The 23,190-nt window shown below is 52.1% G+C and overlaps 1 protein-coding gene and 1 long non-coding RNA gene across 4 annotated transcripts; one reads left to right on the top strand and one right to left on the bottom strand.

Annotated features, from left to right (window-relative positions):
• Positions 1-142: 142 nt before the first annotated feature.
• LOC129653665 (uncharacterized) lies at positions 143-2,201 on the bottom strand. Its single transcript, XR_008715185.1, has 3 exons — positions 1,922-2,201; positions 980-1,206; positions 143-899 (listed from the first exon to the last, which is right to left on the bottom strand). It is a non-coding gene; the product is annotated as an uncharacterized LOC129653665 (long non-coding RNA).
• A 118-nt stretch (positions 2,202-2,319) lies between these two features.
• Positions 2,320-17,590, top strand: MS4A15 (membrane spanning 4-domains A15). Of its 3 annotated transcripts, XM_055583398.1 has the most exons (6): positions 8,523-8,775; positions 11,822-11,944; positions 12,648-12,704; positions 14,938-15,030; positions 15,411-15,524; positions 16,476-17,590. In XM_055583398.1, the coding sequence occupies exons 1-6, from the start codon at positions 8,551-8,553 to the stop codon at positions 16,590-16,592; spliced, it is 729 nt and encodes a 242-aa protein (XP_055439373.1). In that variant the 5' UTR covers positions 8,523-8,550; the 3' UTR covers positions 16,593-17,590. The 3 variants fall into 3 exon arrangements, with proteins under 3 accessions (XP_055439371.1, XP_055439372.1, XP_055439373.1); XM_055583396.1 differs by lacking the exons at positions 15,411-15,524; positions 16,476-17,590 and adding an exon at positions 2,320-2,409 and having other exon boundaries at positions 14,938-15,408; XM_055583397.1 differs by lacking the exons at positions 15,411-15,524; positions 16,476-17,590 and adding an exon at positions 7,125-7,225 and having other exon boundaries at positions 14,938-15,408.
• Positions 17,591-23,190: the final 5,600 nt, after the last annotated feature.

Raw genomic sequence — 23,190 nt, 5'->3', positions numbered from 1 at the left:
CTCCTAGCATAACTGCAATAAGTGATTCTGCTCAAGCATCTCTCTTTCTACTAGGAGTAAGGAAGAGGGAGCAAAAGAAAGAGTGAGGAGTGCGAAACTCCCATCCCATCATACCTAATGGCCTTAAGCGTCCCAGCCACAAGCCCTGGATGACACATTTGTGTCACTGATCATCAGAAGGCCCTGTGACCACTGTGTAGCCCTTATGGTGTGGCTCCAGAGGTCATTCTAATATAAAAAGTGAGGGTGGGAGGGAGAGCTGGGAGGGTAAGGGGCAGGACCATCAGTAACATGTATACAGCAGCTGTATTTCATGAAACAAATATTTCATCTCCCAACAATAATACAGGTAGATATTTGAAGCCTGTGAGGAAACTGAGACTCAGAAACTGTTCCACAAGGGACATCTCAGAAGGACACAAAGCCAGTTTGAAGGGGATCCCACTGGCTTAAAAAGGAACAATTTGAACTTCAAGAATAATAGCAATAGCAAAAATAGTAATAGCAACAACAATGCCTGTGATGTGTTGGAACATGAGCCTTCATAGAGATACTAAAAAAATATCTTTTATCACCTGTGGAGGCAGTTAGGGCACTCCCATTATTCTGAAAATGGTAAATGACAGGAAAGAATCAAGCATTCCCAGAAGGAAAAACAAGGAGTCAATCAGCTAGAGACGGTGGCTGCACACAGTGCCCAAATAATGAAGGAAAACGGGTCACCAGCTGTAGGAAAGGACTGGGTAGGGCTTAATGCTGGGCTTAGAGTCTGGATGCTTCCATTTTTCTGGCTGCTCCTGGTTCTTAAAGGGTCAGCACAGCTTCTTTGGTCCCTGGCCTACGGAGTTGTTGATGTGAGAGATAAGGGGGCCGCCACAGGAGAACACGTCTTCATTCACCTATCGCCAGAGAAGGACCACAAGACAATCAACCATGGAATCTCTGTGGCATTCCTCCATAAGTGTTTATTTTTGCTCACCGGTCACTGGGTTGTCTGGGCAGGACTCCTGCTCTGATCTAGGCTCACCCATGTGTTTGTGTTCAGCTCAGGGTCAGCTGATGGCCCTGCTGACCTTGGCCGTGCTCTCTCACACTCTGGGGCCTCTGCGGGCACAGCTGGGCTGGCTTGGCTCTGCTCCTGGGCTGGCTTGGCTCTCGTCCTCCTCTAGGCTGGCCAGGACATGCTGCGGGGCAGGTGCTATTTTCCTGAAGAGAACAGAAGCAGGTGGCACCTCCTGAGGCCTCAGGTCAGCGCTGGCACCGGCCACTTCTGCTGCACCCAAGGCAGCCCGGGTCCAAGGGTTTGGGGAACTAGACTCCTGTTGTAGCTGAAGGAGGTGTGGATACACAGAGGGAAAGAGAACCAGGCCCATTTCTGCAATCAGACTGTCCTATCCCTGGTTGAGCTGAGAGCCGGCCAGGGCCATGCCCTTCCAGTCCACCCTGACACCATCTCCCTGACTGTGCCCAGAGGTCACAGGGGCTATTTTGATGAGAACTTGAATCTAGAAACTGGTGCACAAATCCTCTGCACCCACACCACTCGAATACCACTCTGTGGACATGCACACTCACAACCACTCTGTGGACATGCACACTCACGGTCACACATGCTAACACATTCAAGCACCCTCACACAAGTTCACAGCCCCATATACTCACACACCACAGCCACAGCTGCACACATGGTCACATGCTCACAGACACTCTCATATACCCACACTCACACACTGGCACGTATGCATGCCTACACATGTTCACATGCATGCACTCATACACACACACGCTTTCACAAGCTCAGGTACACTCACACAAATTCTCTGTGCCCATGCCCTCACACACATGTACTCATACCTGCTCACACTCACTCCTACAATCACACACTCTGCGCTCTGCCATGGGTAAGGGGGGGACTGACTACCTGGCCCCTCTCCGCCGACATCAGACAAGTTCAGCTGGAAGAAGTCAGGCCACCTCCTCCGGGTAACTCTCAGTCTTCCCCCATCCTGAGCAGCAAGAGGGTGGAGGCTGATGGGGACCCCTGTGGACCAGGTCCTGGTTCTGACACTCACAGTGTCAGACCCCAGCAGGCCATTGGCCCCTCTGGGCCTAGTCGCCCTCTGAACATCCAGGGAAAGAGCCGATGCCCGCAGGGGCCCTGCTCCCGGGAGCCCATGCTCCCAGCAGCAGCTTCCTGGGCCCCTGGGTGGGTCAGGCCGGATGGGTGAGGCCACAGAGCCGGGAGGGACTTGAGAACTTCCCAGAGGCGGCAGCTCACAGCAGAGGATTTCCAAGCCCCACACGAATAGCAAGGCTTTCACACAAGCATGTGTGAACTCAGGAGGGGCAGCCGGAGAGAAGAGGCAGTGGGGAGCAGGCAGCAGCGGGCAAGGCGGCGGTGACAGCTGGGTGAGTACGCCTGCCTTTCCAGGAGCAAGGCCCAGGCTGGTCCCTGGGGCAAGACAGGGGACATGGGGTGTGACAGGGGACCTGGGGCGAGTCAGGGGACCTGAGGTGAGTCAGGGGACCTGGGGCGAGATGGGGACCTGGGGCGAGACACAGGAGGTGGGGTGAGACAGGGGACCTGGGGCGAGACAGGGACCTGGGGCAAGATAGGGGCCTGGGATGAGACAGGGGAGGTGGGGTGTGACAGGGGACCTGGGGTGAGACAGGGGACCTGGGACGAGACAGGGACCTGGGATGAGACAGGGGAGGTGGGGTGTGACAGGTGACCTGGGGCGAGACAGGGGACCTGGGACGAGACAGGGAACCTGGGGTGAGACAGGGGACCTGGGACGAGACAGGGGACTTGGGACGAGACAGGGACCTGGGGCAAGGTCCTCAGATGCACACATCTCCTCCAACATGTGTGTGCATCTGACAGCATCATCTCTGGGACAGCAGAGCAGGCCTGACCCGTCCTGAATGGGCTGGGATTGGAGAAGCCCAGTAGCTGGGATGAGACAGGGACCTGGGGCAAGATAGGGGACCTGGGGCGAGACAGGGGACCTGGGACGAGACAGGGACCTGGGGCAAGATAGGGGACCTGGGGCGAGACAGGGGACATGGGATGAGACAGGGACCTGGGGCAAGATAGGGGCCCTGGGGTGAGACGGGAGACCTGGGGTGAGACGGGGGACCTGGGACGAGACAGGGAACGTGGGGTGAGACAGGGGACCTGGGGTGAGACAGGGGACCTGGGACGAGACAGGGGACGTGGGGTGAGACAGGGGACCTGGGGTGAGACAGGGGACCTGGGACGAGACAGGGAACGTGGGGTGAGACAGGAACCTGGGGGAGACAGGAGACATGAGGTGTGACAGAGGACCTGGGGCAGTGGCATGCCAGACGCCAGGCAAGTAGAGAGAAGGAGACCACTGGGCAGAGACGGTGGTGACCCCGGTCCTTCCCCACCCGGCACTAAGTGGGCAGGACAGCTCCCAGGCCTCTGAATTCCTGGCCTCCCTCTGATGGGGACCCTCAGCTCGGGACCATGGCCAGGTGTTGGGCTAAAGAAAGGGCGTGGGTCTTCTCTCCTCAAAAACACTGAGAAGACTCGGGTATCCCGAGACCCTGGGCCCCCAACCGTCATCTCAGGGAACCAGAATCCTCCTCTCAGCTTTCCCCACCCTCCCCCACCTTCCCCTTCCTTACTCTACCCTCCCCTCCTTACCCCAACCCCCACCCTTCCCCTCAGGCAAGCTGAAAGGTGATTCCAACCCTGTCCCTCCCTTCTCCAAGGAAAGAGAAGGACCTGGCAGATTCTGAGCTGGCAAGGGGTTTAGGGGCAAATATTATCTCGCCTCTCTTTTATAGATAAGGAAACACAGGCCCAGCAAGGGGAAGGGGCTGTCCTCCAGGCTCTTGATGCAGAGCAGGCAGCAGAGCATAGTGGAAACCTTCAGAAGGGCCAGGCAGTAGGGGTGGGGGGAGGCCCGCCCTCCTCCAACATGTGTGTGCATCTGACAGCATCATCTCTGGGACAGCAGAGCAGGCCTGACCCGTCCTGAATGGGCTGGGATTGGAGAAGCCCAGTAGCTTCCTGCCAGCCTGACACCACAGGCTCAGACTTAGAGAGAAGGGACCAATTTCTACCTGTGGATACAGAGGTGGGGCCCAGGGGGTGGGGGTGGGGGGGAATGGGAGTAGATGGGGCATCCTTGGAAGACTCGAGCATCTCCCACCAACATCACAGTTACCCACTTGACAGATGGGGACACTGAGACCCAAAGAGGTTAGGCAACTTGCCCCAGGGCCTGCAGCTGATAGAGCCGGCAGAGGAGTAGACTGGATTCTTCCCCCTGGGGCCTGAGATCTCAGCCACTCGGGAAAGCTACCCCCTCCCAGATGTGCAGTGCCTCCCCTTCCAGAAGTGCTCTTTGCCTTTCATCATGAGCCTCTCTCCTCCAGCTGGTAACACCTCCCCTTCCCAGCTGCTGTCACTGTGAATGAACAAAACTGCTTCTGGCGCCTCGTGAGTAAAGTCGATGCTCAGAGACACTCACAAGTCCAGGCAGCTGAGAGGTGGAGTTGGCCCAGTCAGAGGCTGTGGGTCCATGAACCAGTGTAGGACCAGGGCACCTTGGCTCCGGGGAGGGAAGCCAGTGGGGTCAGTGTCCTGGGGCTCTCTGTGCAGCTCTGTGTCCCAACAGTGTGGCCCCCACATCAGAGGGGCCTCAGGGAACTGGGAAAGGGCAGGAGGTGGAGTGAGAAGACCTAGGTTTACATCCCAGCTCCATCCCTTATCCTGACCATGTGACCCTGGGCAGGTCACCTTGCTTATGTTCAAAACAACAGGTAATAAGCCCTCTCTCCTGAGCTATCCATGTCTTTGCCTGCCCATGAAGGTCCTGGAGAGAAGCCCGCAGGGAGAAGACAGTTCACCTTACCCCAGCTTCCACAGGAGCAGGGCTTGAGCACCAAAAGGGATTTTTAGGGACCCATTTTACAGATGGAGAAACTGAGGCTCACAAAGAATAATTCACTGGATGGCGATTATTATCACTTAATATCTCTGAGCTCAATTTCTTCATTGGCAAAATGGTAATAGTACCTACTTCATAAGGATGTTACTAGCAACAGAGACTAGAAGCACTGGTTGCCCCCTACATGCCAGGCACTGTGCTGGGCGCAAGGCAGGCACTGCTTCTTTTAAAACTCACAGCAACTATGTGAGATTGAAACTGGGATGGTCACTGTGCTCTTCTGGCTGCTCTCACATGAGGCAAACAGCCCCGATTTGGTCACTGGAGGGTCTGATCTCCTGTTGGGTCACAAGGAGGTTTAGCGCACCAGGATTCTCAGCCCAGCACACGGCAGGTAAGAAGAGGACCTGGAGGACCGCCCTCCCCCTCGCTTTCCCACCAGCTTCCCCTACCCCCAGCTGGTTGCTGGTTGACTGCAGTTTCTCCAGGGCCAGATGACAGAGGGAGGATATGAAGGGACAGGGGAACTAGCTGCTGCTCTTGCAAGCACCCACGGCCCTCCTTTGAGGCTGGCAGTGTTTGAGCTGGTTTCTCTGCAGAGGTGTTTTACCGGATCTCTGGATGTGCCCCCTCATCACTGGGGGGGCGTGGTTCTCTCTCCTGTGTATCTCCCGTCAAAACCTCTCCCTCAACTCAGAATCACAGGAGGTCCAAAATGCAGGAGTGCATATCAATTTCTCCAAGCGTCCATAAAGCCAGCCCCTCCCTTTTGTCTCAAGGTGAACAGAAAAACTTCCCTTCCTCTGTATTTAGACTCAGATCACTCTAAATAATCTCTCCAAAATCCACTGTCAGTCTCCATTCCCAGCCATATAGGCAAAGGTGGCAAAGTCACCCAGGAGGTTCACGACCACCTGCTTTTTGACAAGTTCTACCGGGTCGTCTGTGGCACAGCTCACTCCAGTATCTGAACTCAGCTGAAACTTTTGTTTTAACATCTCTGACAATTATGTCCAATTTCAAGGCCCATGGCCTGAGCCACTTGCACAATTTCTGACCCTCAGTTTGGTGATGGCTTAGTCACTAAGTTGTGTCTGACTCTTGCAACACCATGGACTGTAGCTCGCCGGGCTCCCCTGTCCATGGGATTCTCCAGGCAAGAATACTGAAGTGGGTTGCCATGCCCTCCTCCAGGGGATCTTCTGGACAAAGGGATTGAACCTGGGCCTCCTGCATTGCAGGTGGATTCTTTACTGACTGAGCCACCAGGGAAGCTCTGACCCTCAGTTTACTGGTCTGCAAAATGGGCTGATTAACACTGACCTCAGGGGCTGTTATAAGGGTCCTTGGTTCCCATACACATGAGGACTCCACAAACTGCAGAAGGCTGTGACGCCACTCATATCATGCCTTGTTGATGTCTGGGTATTTCCTGTGTCCCAGGCAGCCGTTCCCCTGGTGGGTATCTGGCTCTTGGATACAGGGGATCATGACTTTGCCTCTTTTCCACCTGCCTGTCCCTGACACATGTGCATCAGGGTTTATGGAAAGGTGACTGATTCATTCACATTCATTCACAAGGAAAATAGAGTCTCTTTTTGGGTGGCACATAGCTAGGGGCATGGGCCAGGTGGCCTCTGGAACCCAACAGGACGGTGGTCCCTGGCCTGATGGTGCGGCTGTGCTGATGGCAGCTTCAGAGGGGTGAGTAGAGAGAGATTTCAAGTCTCAGCAGCTCTGTGACACTTTCATTGCCTCTTAACCCGCGACATCAGCTGAGAGCCTATTTTTGTAGGTGTTTTCTTTTCATCTAAGGGGGAGTGAGGTCTCAGTTTAAGCAAGTTTCTCACCACCCACCTTGGGAGAGATGTCGTTAATTACGCTTGTGCTCCCTTCTGAGGCCGCTCTGGCCCCCCTCGGAGAGCCCAGGAAGGGTGTAGGTCATGGTGCTACTTCTTGGGACCCGAGAGAGTGTTCAGATACGCTCCAAATTGCCATGGGCCCCAGGCACGGTTTTCACCTATGTTGAAAGTGTTAGTCACTCAGTTGTGTCCGACTCTTTGCGACCCCATGGACTGTAGCCTGCCAGGCTCCTCTGTCCATGGAATTCTCCAGGCGAAAATACTGGAATGGGTTGCCATTCCCTTCTCCAGGGGATCTTGCCGAATCAGGGGTCAAACCCGTGTCTCCCGTGTTGCAGGAGGGTTCTTTGCCATCTGAGCCACCAGTGAGCCTTGTCCCTGATGAAATGACGACTCTACAGGCAAAGCAGCACCGAGTTAAATGTGTTCCACCTAAAGGTTTTGTTCTTTTATTCTAAAATTATGCCCTTCCTCCCTCTCTGGTGCTAAATATCCTTTCCAGGTGATGGTGAGAACGTGAGTGATTTCTTTAAATGAACTTGCATGAGGAAGTAGAAAGTTGGCAGACTCAGGCCCCATTGATTGGTAATTCACTCCTCTGTGGACTCCAAGTATTTTATTTATTTTTTTATTAATTTATATTGGAGTATAGTTGTATATTTTAAATTAACTTTTATTCCAAGCATTTTAGAACTAGTATTCCAAAGAGTGGAGTGCAGGATTGATCCCTTCACTCTGACAAAGGGGGCTCAGTCAATGCTGTCATCATCTGTTGGGCTGAATTACAAGCTTCTCTTGCTCCTCCCACCAGACACAAGGCTCCTTGAGGGCATGGACCCTGTGCCTGATCCCTAGTCACGGTTAGACTCTGAAGGATGGCTTTTCTCAAGGTTGTGTGTTATTTTAGTTCACACCAAACCCTATGAGATTCTCTCTCAGTGTTATTATCCCCACTTTACAGATAAGGAAACTGAGACTGGGGCAGGTGGCCATCTTGCCTCCAGGTTTCCCGATACCCAGAGGGGCCAGGATTCAAGTCCCAGCTTCTATCTGCAAAGTCATGTGCTGAACCAATTAATGCCAATGAGAAGGATGCCTGTTCTTCATTTCATTGTATAATCTTGTAGGTTCATCCCTCTGCTGGTCCCTCTCCTGACAGTTGGGTGGGTTTCCCCAAAGCATTTGCTCAGGCCAGCTATGCATAAAGTTTCCATAATCCATGCGTGGTTTGTCTAGGATAATGGTGATTGCTTAGGTGGCCAAGAAGAAGGCTCCCACAGCAGGAAATCACCCAGGGGGATTATTTACACAAGCTCATTAGCCCTGCGCTAAGGGACAGGAAGTGGTGGGTGAGCTCCAGTCCCCTGTGCAGAGATGCTCAGCTCCAGCTTGCACTAGCTGTGTGTCCTTGAGTAAGTCACTTGCCCTCTCTGGGCAAAGAAGGCAATTTAAATGCATGTTCCTCCTAAAGGTCCTTTCCATGTAATAATAGCAGAGATGGAGAATGTGGTTTCTAGGGTCAAAAAGACTGGATTCAAGCCTTGGCCTTGCTTCACCTTGACCTCTGACGTCCCTTTTCTTCCCTGAGGGAAGCTTCCCTTCTTCACTGAGCAGAGATTTTGGTGCCAGCCTCTGGGGACTGCAGTGAACAGGGGTAGGAAGGCAGGTTGTTAATAAACTGATAATCTCTTATGCAAATGTGTAACCATCATCACTATCATTATTATTCCTGGAGCCTCTGTCTCCCAGGCTCTCTGAGCACGATGTCCACGGCTCCCTCCAGCAATGGGGTGTTTGTCGTCATCCCACCCAGCAACGCCAGCGGCCTCCGCTCGCCCCCAGCCATCCTGCCCACCTCCCTGTGCCAGCCTCCAGGGATCATGCAGTACGAGGAGCCGCCGCTGGGGGCGCAGACACCACGGGTCACCCAACCACCGGACCTGCGGCCCGGGGAGACATTCCTGACCGGAGAGCCCAAGGCTCTGGGGGTAAGAACAGCCTCTCTGACCACGTGGGGGATAGGTGCTGGGCAAGGACGGAGCACTCATGCACCTTGGAGATAATGTGCTGCTCTTAGTCGCTCAGTCGTGTCTGACTGTTTGCGACCCTATGGACTGCAGGCTCCTCTGTCCATGGGGATTCTCCAGTCAAGAATACTGGAGTGGGCTGCCATGCCCTCCTCCAGGGGATCTTCCCAATCCAGGGATCAAACCCAGGTCTCCTGCATTGCAGGTGGATTCTTTACTGTCTGAGCCACCAGGGCAGCAATTGGTAGATGCTTAGTGAGGACTTCAGGACACAGCCATGCACCAGGCGGACAAGGACCATTCTGCAGAGCTGACAGAGAGTAAACCAGTGAACAAATGACTGAGATAACTCCAAATAAGGCAGTGAGGTCAAAAATGACCATGGAGGAGGGGCAACACTAGCAAAGATGGACAGAGAGGTCTGTCTGGGGAGATGACATTGTAGCTAATAATCTAGATGCTGGGCTGAAGCCAGCCAAGTGAGGGGACAGAGACTGGCTCATCAGGTAGAGGAAACAGCAAGTGCAGAGGCCCTGAGATGGCTTGTTCAAAGACAAAATAGAAGGTGGGCATGGCTGGAAGGTAATAAGCAGAGGAAGGAGGGAGATGAAATGAAGCTGAAGTGGTAGCCAGGGCCAGCTCTTGGCTCCTGCAGGGCTGACAGTCCAAACTCAGCCCTTGGCCTTGAGATATTGATCTCTTGGAGGGACAGTAAATAGACAGATAGATAGATATACATATTTATCTATATATTATATGCGGAGTGTCTGCAGCTTGTCCCTTGGCCTCAGTTTGTCCTAGTGGAAGATGAAAACATAGTTTAATTGATGATGATGCTGGTGATGACCACAAAGATGACAACTCTCATTTACTGAGTGCCCCCGAGAGGTGCACACACTGGGCCAAGGAATTTGCGCTCATTGTCTCCTTAGGGTCTCATCACCACTTGTGAGACAGGGATCATAGTTCCCATTGGACAGATTAGGGAGCTTAGGCTCATCAACACTAAGTCGCTGGCCCAAGGCTCGGGTTTGAATACGCTGGAACTTAGAAGCCTAAAGGCTGCACCAGCTGGGGCAGGAATGGACTAGAAGCAGTGGACAAAGATGGTGGATCCATTGCTAGAGACTGGAAATCTCAGACCAGACTCTGAGAAACAATGACCCGCAAAGGGCTTTGCTGAGACAAATGCAAATTGCTGAAAAATATAAAAAGGAGAAACTATATATAGGTTCTAGGGAGTGTCAGCCAGGAAGAATACTGGCTTTAGAGTTAGTTGGCCTGCCACATCCTAGCTGGGAGACCTCGCACAAATTACTGAATATCTCTGAACCTCATTTTCCTCAACTTCCTCATTTCTGAAATCAGGATAATAATTTTAGGATACCTACCTCATCACATTAGGGTTAAAAGAGATAATGTCTGTAAAACACCCAGCACATCGCTTAGTGCAGACCAGCATTTGGTAAGTGGCAGCCGGTGTCTTATGAGGAGTAACTGAAGTAGCAGTGTTGATCAGTAGCAGGGGAAGGACCAGAGGAGGAGAGCAGCCTTGGCAGCTGGAACGTGATCCCATAAAGGGCACAAAAAAGATGGAAGACATGTGACCAAAGAGAGAAGGAAAGAGAGGATTCAAGGGGTCACACCTTTATAAATGTACAAATGCTTGGCTCTCGTATTAGGAAGACATACATATATATAGCACGTGATCCTAAGATAGATTCTACAGCCTGAACTGCCCATAAATGGACCACAGTGAGCACCTCATCACTAAGGGAGTCCATTTAGAAGTCAGGAGATGGATAGGTTTCCTGGATTAGGATCTTCCCTTGTAGCTCCATCGGTAAAGAATATGCCTGCAATGCAGGAGACCCAGGTTTGATTCCTGGGTTGGGAAGATCCCCTGGAGAAGGAAATGGCAACCCACTCCAGTATTCTTGCCTGGAGAATTCCATGGACAGAGGAGCCTTGCAGGCTTTAGTATATGGGGTGGCAAGAGTTGGATACGACTTAGTGACTGAACCACCATCACCACCTGGATTAGACAGAGGCTGAGTTCAGCAGCTGTCAATGTCCCTTTCCACTCAGATTCAGTTGTTACCAAAACCATTCGGAAAACAGGGACTTCCCTGGTGATCCAGTGGTTAAGAATCTGCCTTGCAAGGCAAGTGGACGAGGGATCAATTCCTGGTCAGGGAAGTAAGATCCCACAGCCTGCCTGCCACAACGACTGAGGCTTGTGCACTTTGCAGCCTGCATGCTCCAACTAGAGAATCCATGCTGCGTGATGAAGGATCCTGCATGCCTCAACCAAGACCCAAAACAGCCAAATAAATAAATACTTTAAAACAAACGAACAAAACAGAAAACAAAAACAAAAACAAAAACCACTTAGAAAGAAACGTGGCAGCATGAACCAGAAGCCCACATTGCTCTCATCCTTGGGAAAACCATCCCTCTTCTGAGAATGAATCAGTGGGGTGCTGGGAAACCACTCCTTTAATTAATTGATTAATCAATATAAAACCTAAGTCCAGAGTCCAGCTGGTAGGCAGGAGCTCCAGCACGTGACTGGCATGCACCGATGACACTCCGGTGAGAAAAACACCCAAGGAGATATCTGTGCAGGCTGCAGGGGCACAAGGAAGGAAGCGGTGAGGCAGACAGCGCAGGGAATGCTGAGCCATTGACACGAGGGCTAAGAAACCAAGTAGCAACAGAGTATGCTTGAGACCTGGTCAGAACAAAAGGCAAACCCGTGGAGACATGGAAACAGAAGGGTGGGTCCTGAAAGCTGTGGGGAACTGGCTTTCCATCTTAAAATACCGTGTCTTTCACAGTTGTTATAATGATGTCTCCTTAAAAGAAGGGAATATGAGTTGATTTACGAGTTGCTGAGGGTTCAAAGCGGGATTGCAGGGCCCTGCACGCTCTCCTCTGCGGCCGGCAGGAGGCAGTGTGGAGCCCGCCGCGCCCTCCTGGCTGAGCCGCCGTCCGCTCCCCGCAGACCGTCCAGATTCTCATCGGCCTTATCCACCTGGGCTTTGGCGGCGTGCTGCTCATGGTCCGCCGCGGCCACGTGGGGATGCTCTTCATCGAAGGCGGCGTCCCCTTCTGGGGTGGAGCCTGCGTGAGTGCCTGGGCCATCTGGGCGGGGGGCTGTGCCCAGGCTCACCCTCCACCACATTCTCCTGGGCACAGCTGCTCCTGGGTGGGGGCCTGAGCCTAAATCTAACTCTCACCACAAACCCTAATCATGACCTGACCGAGACCCCACTCCCGTGTGTGGAAAGCTCCCAGAATAGAGCTTAGCCTGCTCCCCCCAAAAGAGGATGGAATGAAGGAGATGAAGGCAGGGGCTAAGGACACCAAACACCTGTAGTTACCCGGCTTCCTTCCTTCAAACTTCTAAGCGTTCTTGATTGTTTATTTGCTAAGTGTCCATCTTCCCAAATTAGAATAGAAGCCTCATGAGGGCAGAGATCTTGTCTGTCTTATTCAACTCTGCTAGGATCTTGCCACATGCCTGCTGCTCAGGAAATGTCTGATGAGTGAATGTCTGAAGGAGCAATGCCTTCCCTATCGATGACACAATGTCAATGAAAACATTCATCTTGCAAGCCATGGCCCTAGTTCCCTGGACAGGGGCCCCTAGTAACCATGGGACACCCTCACAGAGCGATCCCAAGTGCCTGGCCAGGAGGCCAAGAAGGTGGCATCCAGGAGGCTGCTGGCCTCTCCCTGATACCCATGGCCTTGACAGTGCCAGGCATGGTGTGCCCTGCCCAGTGTCCTGGCTGAAGCCTCACTAGGATACCCACTTCCCCACACAGTTCATCATCTCGGGGTCCCTCTCAGTGGCAGCCGAGAAGAACCACACCAGTTGCCTGGTAAGTCTGAATGGGAGACCCGGGGTGAGGGTGGAACCACAGCCAGGCTCCACTCTGCTCTGCCTCCAAAGATGCTCCTTCAGCAAGCACTCCATAGGGGGCTGCTGGAGGCCAGGCATGGGACAACACCCAGACAGCCAGACACAGTCCCTGCCCTACCTACAGGAGAGACGAAACCAAGACACACTTTCAGAATACCCTAAGAGGCAGAAAGTGAGGGTCCACAGATGAAGTGCTCATGGCCCAGAGAAAGGGATGAGGCAAAAAGCCCTCCTGAATAGGAGATGGCTGAGCTGGGCCTTGGTGGGCATGTAGGATTGAGAAATCCTGAAGGAACAGCGTGAGGATGCAAGGAGGGACTGTGGGCAGGGTCACCATGGAAACTATGTGTGACTCCACTTGACCAGGGCAAAAGTCTTGGAAGGGAAGTGCAGAGAAGTTAGAGATGCACTGGGTCGACATCTCAGACAGCTCCATGCCTTCTGCGGGTGATTGGGGGCGGGGGGCGGGCAGGGAGCGATGGAGGCTTTGGATAGGAGAGTGTTGAGCATCGCACCAGAGTCAAGTCCCTGCCCTCATGGAGCTTACATTCTAATGTCTGGTAAGAAACCCCCCACCCCCACCTAAAACAAAACAAAAAACACAGATAAGGTCTTTACAGAGTGAAAAGTGCTGAACAAAGCCCAGGGATAATATGAGGGATTCTGCTCAGCTGGGAGAGTCTGCAGACCCTGAGCAGGTGTCGCTGAGCCATTGTTCAGAGGGCAGCAGCCACACAGGAGCCTGGAGACCAGTATCCAGACCAGAGGATGAGAAGGGGCCAGGACTTCAGATTACAGCAAACCAGGGGCTGAATGGGAGGAACTAAGCCAAGAGGGAAAGGTGGGGAGACACTCGTGGTTGGGTCAAGTTTAAGGGCAGTGGGAGGGCACCCTGGTTGGAGCCCAGGGTGTGGGCAGGAGAAGTGAAAATGCTTGTTGCTCAGTTGCACCCTACTCTTGGTAACCCCATGGACTGCAGCCCACAAGGCTCCTCCGTTCATTGAATTCTCCAGGCAAGAATACTGGAGTGGGTTGCCATTCCCTTCTCCATGGGATCTACCCCACCTAGGAATTAAAGCTGGGTCTCCTGCATTACAGGCAGATCTTTTACTGTCTGAGCCACCAGGGAGCAGGAGAATCAGTGCTCTATTTACACTCCTGAGAGCTGCTGGGTGGAGAATGGATTGTAATAGGACAGGACAGGACACAGGGAACCCTCAGATCAAACCTATACCCCCCACCCCCAGGCTATAAAGTCTGGATGGGGGCGGGGAGAGAGGGCTGATCCACTCTGTCCCGTGCTCACAGCACCTTGGACAGCATCTGGCAGGCACCAGGTGCTCAACAGAAGTTTGCAGGATTATCATCAGTTAATTGATTATGTGTAAGGCTGCTCTGATCTCAACGACCTCCTCCCTGTCATCCAAAAAAAGAGGAGTTGGGGTCTTTGAACCTGAGCAAATCCTGCAGTCCCCAGCCCACCCATGAGTGGTCCCCACTTTAAGGCTAGGGCTGTTTAACTGGAAGGCTTCAGCTAGTGGGTCAAAAGAGCATCAGATTCCAGCAGCATGGAGAGGGTGACCCCTGAGCCATCACTTGGACCACCCAGGGGTCCACTTGTCCCAAGTCCAGAGCCTCCGGATGAGGACGAGGCCTGGACCTTCGCTCCCCAGACCTCAGGCTCACAGCCCCTGCATCTCCCCTAACTGGTGCCCCGCAGGCGTCTGCAGTGCTTGCTCTGCCAGCCACTGCCTGGGCCCACGTGGAACTGACCCCAACACCTCTCCCAACCTCAGTGTCCATAGCAGAGGGCCTCCCCCGATCCCTGCCCATGGGGTAGCTTCACCTTCAAGATGCTCGGCCTGAGGGGTGGAGCATAGTAATGGGTGGGCAAGGAGCCTCTGCAGGCCCCACTTAGGGAGGCCATGAAGGAGGTCGGGCCCCTTTTCCAGCAGCTTCTAAGAAGAGGATGCAAGGTAAGGGGGGGAGGGGGTGGTCAACAGGGCCATTCGCCTGAGGTCCCTGGGGAAGGACAGGAGGAAAGGAGGTCAGGGAGGACGCAGGTATGGGCATGGGTGTGAGGACCTGCTGTGGGAGGCTCCAGGGGCAGAGCTGTGGCCTCCTGTCCCTCCTCCCCCTCCCACCTCCACCTTTCCCCTCCTCCCGCCTCCCCTCCATCTCTTCCCCTGCAGGTGAGGAGCAGTCTGGGGACCAACATTCTCAGCACCATGGCGGCCTTTGCAGGGACGGCCATTCTGCTCATGGATTTTGGTGTCACTAACTGGGTGTGTTGTCTGACGTCCCCAGGAGTGGGAAAACTTGAAGAAGAGCAACAGCCCATCCAGGAGGCAGCACGGGTGGGGGGAAGGGAGGTTGTAGGGCCCTGGGCATCAGCAGAGCCTGCCAATCCCAAGAGACCCCCAGGTGTATATGGACCCCAGGACCCTACGTCAAGGGTGGGCATAGTTTGGGGGAGGGGGCGGGTCGCAGAGAAGCAATCTTGAGTTCAAGGGAGAGTACATGTCACACAGCAGGGGGACCCGCTCCAGCTCTGTCATCAACTGACTGTATGATCTGGGGCACATTATTCTCACTGCTCTGGGCCCCCTTTCCTCCTCTGTTCTAGAATTCTTGGCTGGCCTTGACTGTGGGTTTTGGTCCCCAGGATGTGGGCAGGGGCTATTTGGCCGTGCTTACCATCTTCACCATACTGGAGTTCTTCATTGCAGTCATTGCCACCCACTTTGGGTGCCAAGCCACTCGCGCCCAAGCTCACGCGGTGAGTGCCTCACACCGCGCCCCCCCCCCCCCCCCCGCCCTGCAAAGAGCGCCCCACTCATACATCCGGGAACTCAGAGGAGTTTCCGCGGGAAGGTTTTCCTCGTGGGTGGCCACGGGGGCGCGCCAGCATCAAGGGACCTGCTGCTCTTTGCGCCTGGACGCGGAGCCCTGGAAGGCGGGCTCTGGGGACGAGGGAGATCGTTCTCGGGGATGAGTGGGACCCTCCAGAAGTTCACGGGTCAAGAGACGTGGGCATCAGGAAGGGCAGCATGACTCGGGTGGGCATTGACCTCCGTCTCCCCCAAACTGAAGGACAGTGTAGACAGAGAGGGGATGGAGGAAGGGCCTCCATGGCAAGGGAACCAGTTGGATGTCAGCCTCCGCGGAAACAAACATGCAGGCCATAGTGCGGGCGGGGGCGGGGTCGGGGTCCCCCTTGGGAAGTGGGTGTGTGCAAAACGAGGTGTGGAGCTGTTGAAAGTCTGAGCAGAGGCCTGTACGCTCAGAGGGGAGGGTGAGTAGAGTGGGGCTCAGGGAAATGAATCTAGAGGGTTTGCCCACTGTGGGGGCAGGGAGCGGGGTGGAGAGGTAGGGGTTGGAGGCAGGGAAGCTGCCACAAAGAGGCTGCAGGGATGCCGGCGCTGTGGTATCCAAGCCTTGAACCAGTGTAGGGCTGTCCAGAGACAAAGAAATCCAGAACCTTAGTTCCTAGAGAAATGAGACTCCTGTCGGTTTCGCTGCTGTACCTCCAATGCCCAGATGATAGTTGACCTCAGCAAATACTTTTTGGAAATTTAGTTGAACTGATGAGTGGGGCCAATTCATCCTTGGAGCGTTCACTACTAGGGCGCTGTTCTCACAATACCCACAAGAGAGCACTATTGCAACAGCTCCCTGGAGGTGCCGGAGCCACCAGGATTGCCGGGGTTTGTTCTCTTTTGCTTTGCAGCCTGTGATTTTCCTGCCGAATGCCTTCAGCACAGACTTCAACATCCCCAGCCCCGCAGCCTCTCCTCCCCCCGCCTACGATAATGTGGCATATATACCCAAGGAATCTTCAGAGTAGACGATCGCTCTGGGGGTTGGAGCCCAGCCTCCCTCACTTTCCCCCGTCCCCCTTTCCCCCCTCCCCACATTCCTCCACCCGCCCGACCCCGCCATCCCCGGCCGAGCCTCTCCCCACCCTCGCCTTGTTTATCTGGTGGCAGCCCGCCACCCCAGTCCTCTCATGTTGTGGTACCGAGTGGAGTCCCCGGGGATGTCTGTCCCACACATTTCCCTCAGTGGTTTATTTCCTAAAAAAGCTAGTTGATGTCAAGGGTATGTGTCCCTCTGCTCCCTGGGCCCCGCCCTTCATCAGAAAATGCCTCCTGATGCCGCCCTGGATTTCTCTCTACGCATTTTGGAAACCCTGGCTTCGCTGGGACATGGGTTCAAGGGCCGCCCTGGCCCTCAGGCCTTGGGACAGTCATTAAGCTCAGAGAGCCCAGAATCCTCCAGAAGGGAGAACTGAGTCCAGCTGCAGAGGTCACAGAGCCAAACGGCAGTGGCTTGGCCTCTGGTCACCAGGCCCCAGGACCAGCTCTATAATCTGCTGCCATGTCTTCAGGCCTCAGTTTTCCCGCCCGGAAAAGAAAGTGTTGAACCAGATGACATTTAAGACACTTACAGCTCCCCATGGGCTCCCAGAAGTCTAAAGTCTAAGTCAGGCATGTCCCCTGACCCCAACTGCCTGCAGAACTGTTTGGAGGCCCTATTGCCTCAGCCCTGCACACCCTCCAGGGCTGGAGGAGTTGCAAGGGAGACCTGAGACCAGCCCATGGCACCCTGGTCAGCATCCGCAGGCGGCAGCTGTGGGGGCCCCCTCCCCTGGGAGGCTCAGGACCTCCCCTGGCCTCTCAGTGCTCCCTCTCTCACCCCCCGCCCGCAGCCTGAGGAGAAAGCCACCTCTGAAGGTATGATGAGTTGGGCTGGGTCTCCAGGCCAGGGGACAGTTCCACCTGGTATTTAGAGGCCCTGGCAGGTGGCTTGTCTCTCATACCACAGAGGGAAATAAACTGTGCTTACAACTTGATCTGGTCTCATAGCAATGACTGTTTTGTTTTGTTTTTAACTTTAGGGGCTTTAAAGGGTTGTCCCATATTGATCAGGAGACTTGGGGAACTGTCTTACCGTCACAGCAAAAGGGCATCTCTGGATGCTGGGCTCTGTGTGGTGTGATTCTTACCCTTGTTCTCTCCCCACCTGAGCCTAACTAAGCAGGCATTCATGTCCCCACTCTACCACTGAAGACAGGAAAACTGAAGAGGTTAAATCATGTGCACGGGGCCACCAAGCTAGTAAAAGTCAGTGCCAGAATCTGAACCCAGCTTCATCTGACCTCAGGGTCTGTGCTCTTCCCATACGGCTCTGCACAGTCCAAACCCAAGTGCATTCCACCAACTCCTTCCCCTCCCTCCTCCTGTTTCTTCATCCCAGAGACTGGGGCAGGACTGCATTTCTCAGCATCCCGCTTCTTCATTTAACAAACTTCTGCTCCGTCTTCAAAACCCTATTTTAATGTTTCTTCTTCCATGAGGTCTTCCCAGAGGAAGTAGTCAGCTAGGTGGCTATGTGCTAATGAGTCACAGAGTGGCGATGAAAGTGGGGTAAGGAGGGCCCCTTTTAAGGAGTCCCTCCATCCTGGGGTCATGCATGTGCAGAGTTGGGTGGGGATCACAACAGAATTTGGCTTCAAAATCAAGAGCAGAACTTAAGGACGTAGAGCTGAGAGTTGAAGACCCCACAGTATAAAGTTGGGAGAAATGTGTTGGTATATTTAAGAATGGTTTTCCTGCCACACATAGAGGAGATTAGAGACTTTTCTGAATTGAGGGGAGACATTTGGAGAGAGGAGGGAGAAAGAGGAGGAAGAGAAGGCTTAGCCCCAGGCTGGGATTTTACCATCTCTGTGCCCTGTTGACTAAGTTCCACAGAGATGGCCAAAACCCACAGATCAATTAGAAGGAATAAAAGAACTGATGCTTCTTCACATCCCAGGCCATAACATGAGGAGACGGCAAGGCCCCTAGAGATGCCCCATGTCCAGACAGCATGGAGCCAGAATGTGGAGTTGAGATGGCCAAGGGCGTGCCTGGTGACATGACATGGAGCCCTACACTCCCATGTGGGTATGAATAAAAGCATCAGAAAGCTTCCCGTGTCCCCCAGGGGAAAACACAAAAGGCTAAGAGGGCTGACGTGCAATGTGGGTTGTATGAGACTGAAGCATAACAGTAAATGAGGGTGGAGACAGTGGCCACCATGCAAAACCAGCAAGGAAGATCATGCTTCTGGACTGGAAGTCAGGAGAAGTGACTGAGTTACCTTAACTGGCAATATTAAGTCCTGCCACTGAGAGGAAATGGGAGCTGGAGACATAATTACCAATGAAGCAGAAGAATTCTGAAAACTACTATGCTATGCTGAGTCACTTCAGTTGTGTCTGACTCTGTGGGACCCATAGACAGCAGCCCACCAGGCTCCCCCATCCCTGGGATTCTCCAGGCAATAACACTGGAGTGGGGTGCCATTTCTTTCTCCAATGCATGAAAGTGAAAAGTGAAAGTGAAGTCGCTCAGTTGTGTCCGACTCTTAGCGACCCCATGGATTGCAGCCTAACAGGCTCCTCCATCCATGGGATTTTCCAAGCAAGAGTGCTGGAGTGGGGTGCCATTGCCTTCTCCCTGAAAACTACTAAAGAGACATTAATGATGATCTAAATAAATGAAGAGCCATACTATGTTCACGGATTGGAAAGCTCAAAATTTTGTTAGAATGCCATTTATCTCCAAATTTTCCTGTAGACCTCATACATTCCCATTCAAAATTCCAACAGTTTTATTTGGGGAGAAATTGACAAGCTAATTCTAAAGTTCATAAGGAAATTCTAAAATATTCATAAGGATCTAAAATATTCAAGAAAACCATAAAGAAAAACAAAGTTGGAGGACTTATAACCAAGACAGTATAGTTTTTAGTGACTAGACAATTAGATCAGTGGAGTTCAGAAACAGACCCTCACCTAGATAGTTCACTTGATTTATGACAAAGGCGCCACTGCAACTCAGTGACAAAGATATTCTTTTCAATAAATTATGCTGAAGCAATTGGATTTGGTTATAGGGAAAAAATGAAACACAATTCCTACATCGCATACCATACATAAAAATTAAGTCAAGATGGGTCACAGACCTAAATTTTACAATGTAAAAGGAGTTTCTTTTAAAAAAAAAAGGAAGAAGAAACTATCTTCAGTACTTTGGGATAGGCAAGGATTTTTCAAATTGGACACACACACACACACACACACACAAACTAATCATAAAAGAAAAGATTTAGAGATTAGTGTATAATAAAATTAAGAACTTCTATTTATTAAAAAATAAGTATGAAAGTGCTCTAAAGCATGAAAAGAGATTTTAAAACACATAATATCTGACAGAGGACTTGAATACAAAATATATAAATAGCTCCTAAAATTAAATAAGAAAAAAGGAGGCAACTTAATTTAAAATGGACAAGGAACCTGCACAGGCAATCTGCAGAAAAAGATCTCAAAATGACCAATAAGTGTGTTCAACATCTTTAGCCACTGGAAAAATACAAAGCAAAAACCACAAAGAGCTAGCCCAACATGCCAAAATGGCTGAAATTTTAAAAGACTGACTACTGAGATGTTGATGAATTTGGGGAGCTCATCTTATAGATTGCTGGTGGGAGTATGTGTTGATACCACCACTTTGGGGGAAAAAAGTGTTTCACAGGATATGTTAAAGTATACAGTATAACCTAACAATTCTGTTGTCGGATGTACACCCAACAGAAGTGAGTGAATATATCTATCAAACCAGACATGTACACGAGTTTCTTATGACAGCTCTACTCATAAAAGGCAAAACCTTGAAACATCTCAAATGTTCACCCACAACAGAATAGGTAAGCAAATCGTGATATGTCCATTAAAAATCTTCCCGGATCGAGAAGATCCCCTGGAGAAGGGAATAGCTATCCACTCCAGTATTCTTGCCTGGAGAATTCCATGGATAGAGGGCCCTGGCTGGCTGTAGTCCATGGGGTCACTCCTGTATGCATTGGACTCATTTCTATGAACTCTACACATCCCCTGGGTGATCTTATTCACTGCTCTCACTTCATTTCATGGTTTATTCAGTAGGTGCTTATTGGCTGTGTATCCAGGCTCTGAGGATGACAGACATCAGCAAGATCCCTGATCTCATCTATCCCCATCCTGACCATTCCTAAATCCCTGTCTTCTACCCAGAGCTCTCCTCTGAGAGCTTCAGCATCTATTTTCACTTTCCACTACAGTGAAACTCACACCATTTGTTAATCAATGTTGCTACAGACTTGGAGGCTTCCCAAAACAAAATTTGAGAATCATTCTTAGTTTCTCCTCTGCCTCAGCCCCAGGTGTAATCCTGTCCCACTGATTCTCGTTGTTCTAGCTTTCTCAACTCAGTCCCCATCCATCTTCCTTCCCAGCACCTGTGAACCACCATCATCTTTCACCTGCATCATGGCATCAGAACCCTAACCTCTGTCCTCAGACCCAAGCTAGGTCAGCCCATATCTGAACTAGATACAGCCCGAGAGATTTTAAGTACAAAAGCGTTATTGCTCTGCCTAAAACTCCAGTACTCTGGCCACCTCATGCGAAGAGTTGACTCATTGGAAAAGACTCTGATCCTGGGAGGGATTGGGGGCAGGAGGAGAAGGGGACGACAGAGGATGAGATGGCTGAATGGCATCACTGACTCGATGGACGTAAGTCTGGGTGAACTCCGGGAGTTGGTGATGGACAGGGAGGCCTGGCGTGCTGCGATTCATGGGGTCGCAAAGAGTCGGACACGACTGAGCGACTGAGCTGAACTGAACTGAAAGTCAGTAGGAGCTCTCCTCACCCTCAGGCTAAAGTCTAAGATGCTCTTGGAAGTTTTATAGAACCAGCCCACTCACTTCTGCAGCCTTGACTCTGCCTGCCTCTTACACTTCACCCAGCAGCCATACTGAACCTCTGTGACACCCCTCTGTTTCCTGCCTGCCCCCCACTCTCCTATTTGTCCCACTTAGCTTCAACCCTCCTTAAGAAATTGGTGTAGACACCACTTCCTCCAGGAAGCCTTACTGGCTCATCCTGGGCTCTCACCTGCATATCTAGGGTCCCATCCCCACCCTCCAGACTATCACCTGTCTCCCTGGTCATCATCGCCACTGCATCCCATCAGGTTCCTACTACTGTAGGGACCAATCACTATAGTGGACAGGAAACTGATAGAATGCAATGGTGAAGACGATCAGGGAGACAGATGATAGTCCGGAGGGGCAAGGACAGGACCCGAAATATGCAGGTGTGCTGAGAGCCCAGCACAGGGCCTGTAATGCAGGAGACTCAGGTTCAAATCCTGGGTCCGGAAGATCCTCTAGAGAAGGGAATGGCAACCCACTCCAGTATTCTTGCCTGGAGAATGCCATGGACAGAGTAACCTGATGGGCTACAGTCCATGAGGTCACAAAGAGTCGGACACAACTGAGCAACTAATACTTTCCCACTTCCTGGAGGTCAGGAAGTCTGCAAGTTTACTGGCAGGGCTGAATTTCTTGGGGAGGCTCTGGAGAGGAATTCATTTCCTCTCATTTTCTAGCCTTGAGGGGCTGATGCATTCCTTGGCTTCTGACCCCCTCCTCCATCTTTAAAGCCAGCAGCATAGCCCTGCCAATCTTTCTCACTGACCCTGATTCTCTTGCATCCCTCTTATAAGGACCCTTGGGATTACAAGGGCTTCCCAGATAGTGTTATTGGTAAAGAACCTGCCTCCAGGGCAGGAGACATAATAAGAGATGCAGGTTCGATCCCTGGGTTGGGGAAGATCCGCTGGAGGAGGAAATGGCAACCTACTCCAGTATTCTTGCCTGGATAATCCCCAAGGACAGAGGAGCGTGCTGGGCTACCGTCCAAAGGATTGCAAAGACTGACAATCAGACACCACTGAAGCGACTTAGCACACACACCTGTGATTACATGGGACCCACCAGACAAGCCAGGATAACCACCCCTTCTCAAAGGCCCTTAACTTAATTCCTCTGCAAATCCCTTTTACTGTGGAAGGTGATATATTCACAGCTTCCAGCAACTGAGGCGTGGACATCTTCGGGGCCATTATTCTATGGACCACAACCTCCCAGCTCCTCAAAGACGGCAGTGTCTTGTTCAGCCCTGTCCCCCTAGCATGTGGCACAGTGCCTGGCCGGTGGCAAGTGCTTGTTAAATGGTTTATAAATGAGTGGATCAGTTAATGAATAAGGGTGTGAGGTGGTTTGTGTGTGTGTGTGTGTGTGTTATATGTTGTACATAAGTAAAAGTGGTGAAACAGAAGCCTCTAGCCCAGTGAAAAGCCACAGGTTCTGGAAAAACTTCATCCCATGAACTAAAGTTGTGCATGTTGAGTGGGTGCATCTGATCTATAAAAGAACCTGGCATCCAAACCCCAATAAGATGGTTATTTTGAGTCTACCTGCCATCTAGCTAGGTGAGCTAGCCTACCATCTTCTCAGACAGTTGGCTTTCCAAATAAAGTTTCTTCCTTGCCTCAACCCCTCATTTC

This window comes from Bubalus kerabau, chromosome 5, assembly GCF_029407905.1.
Source record: "Bubalus kerabau isolate K-KA32 ecotype Philippines breed swamp buffalo chromosome 5, PCC_UOA_SB_1v2, whole genome shotgun sequence".
Taxonomy (NCBI): domain Eukaryota; kingdom Metazoa; phylum Chordata; class Mammalia; order Artiodactyla; family Bovidae; genus Bubalus; species Bubalus kerabau.
The sequence above is the reverse complement of the archived record's forward strand: the minus strand, read 5'-3'. Positions and strand labels throughout refer to the sequence as shown.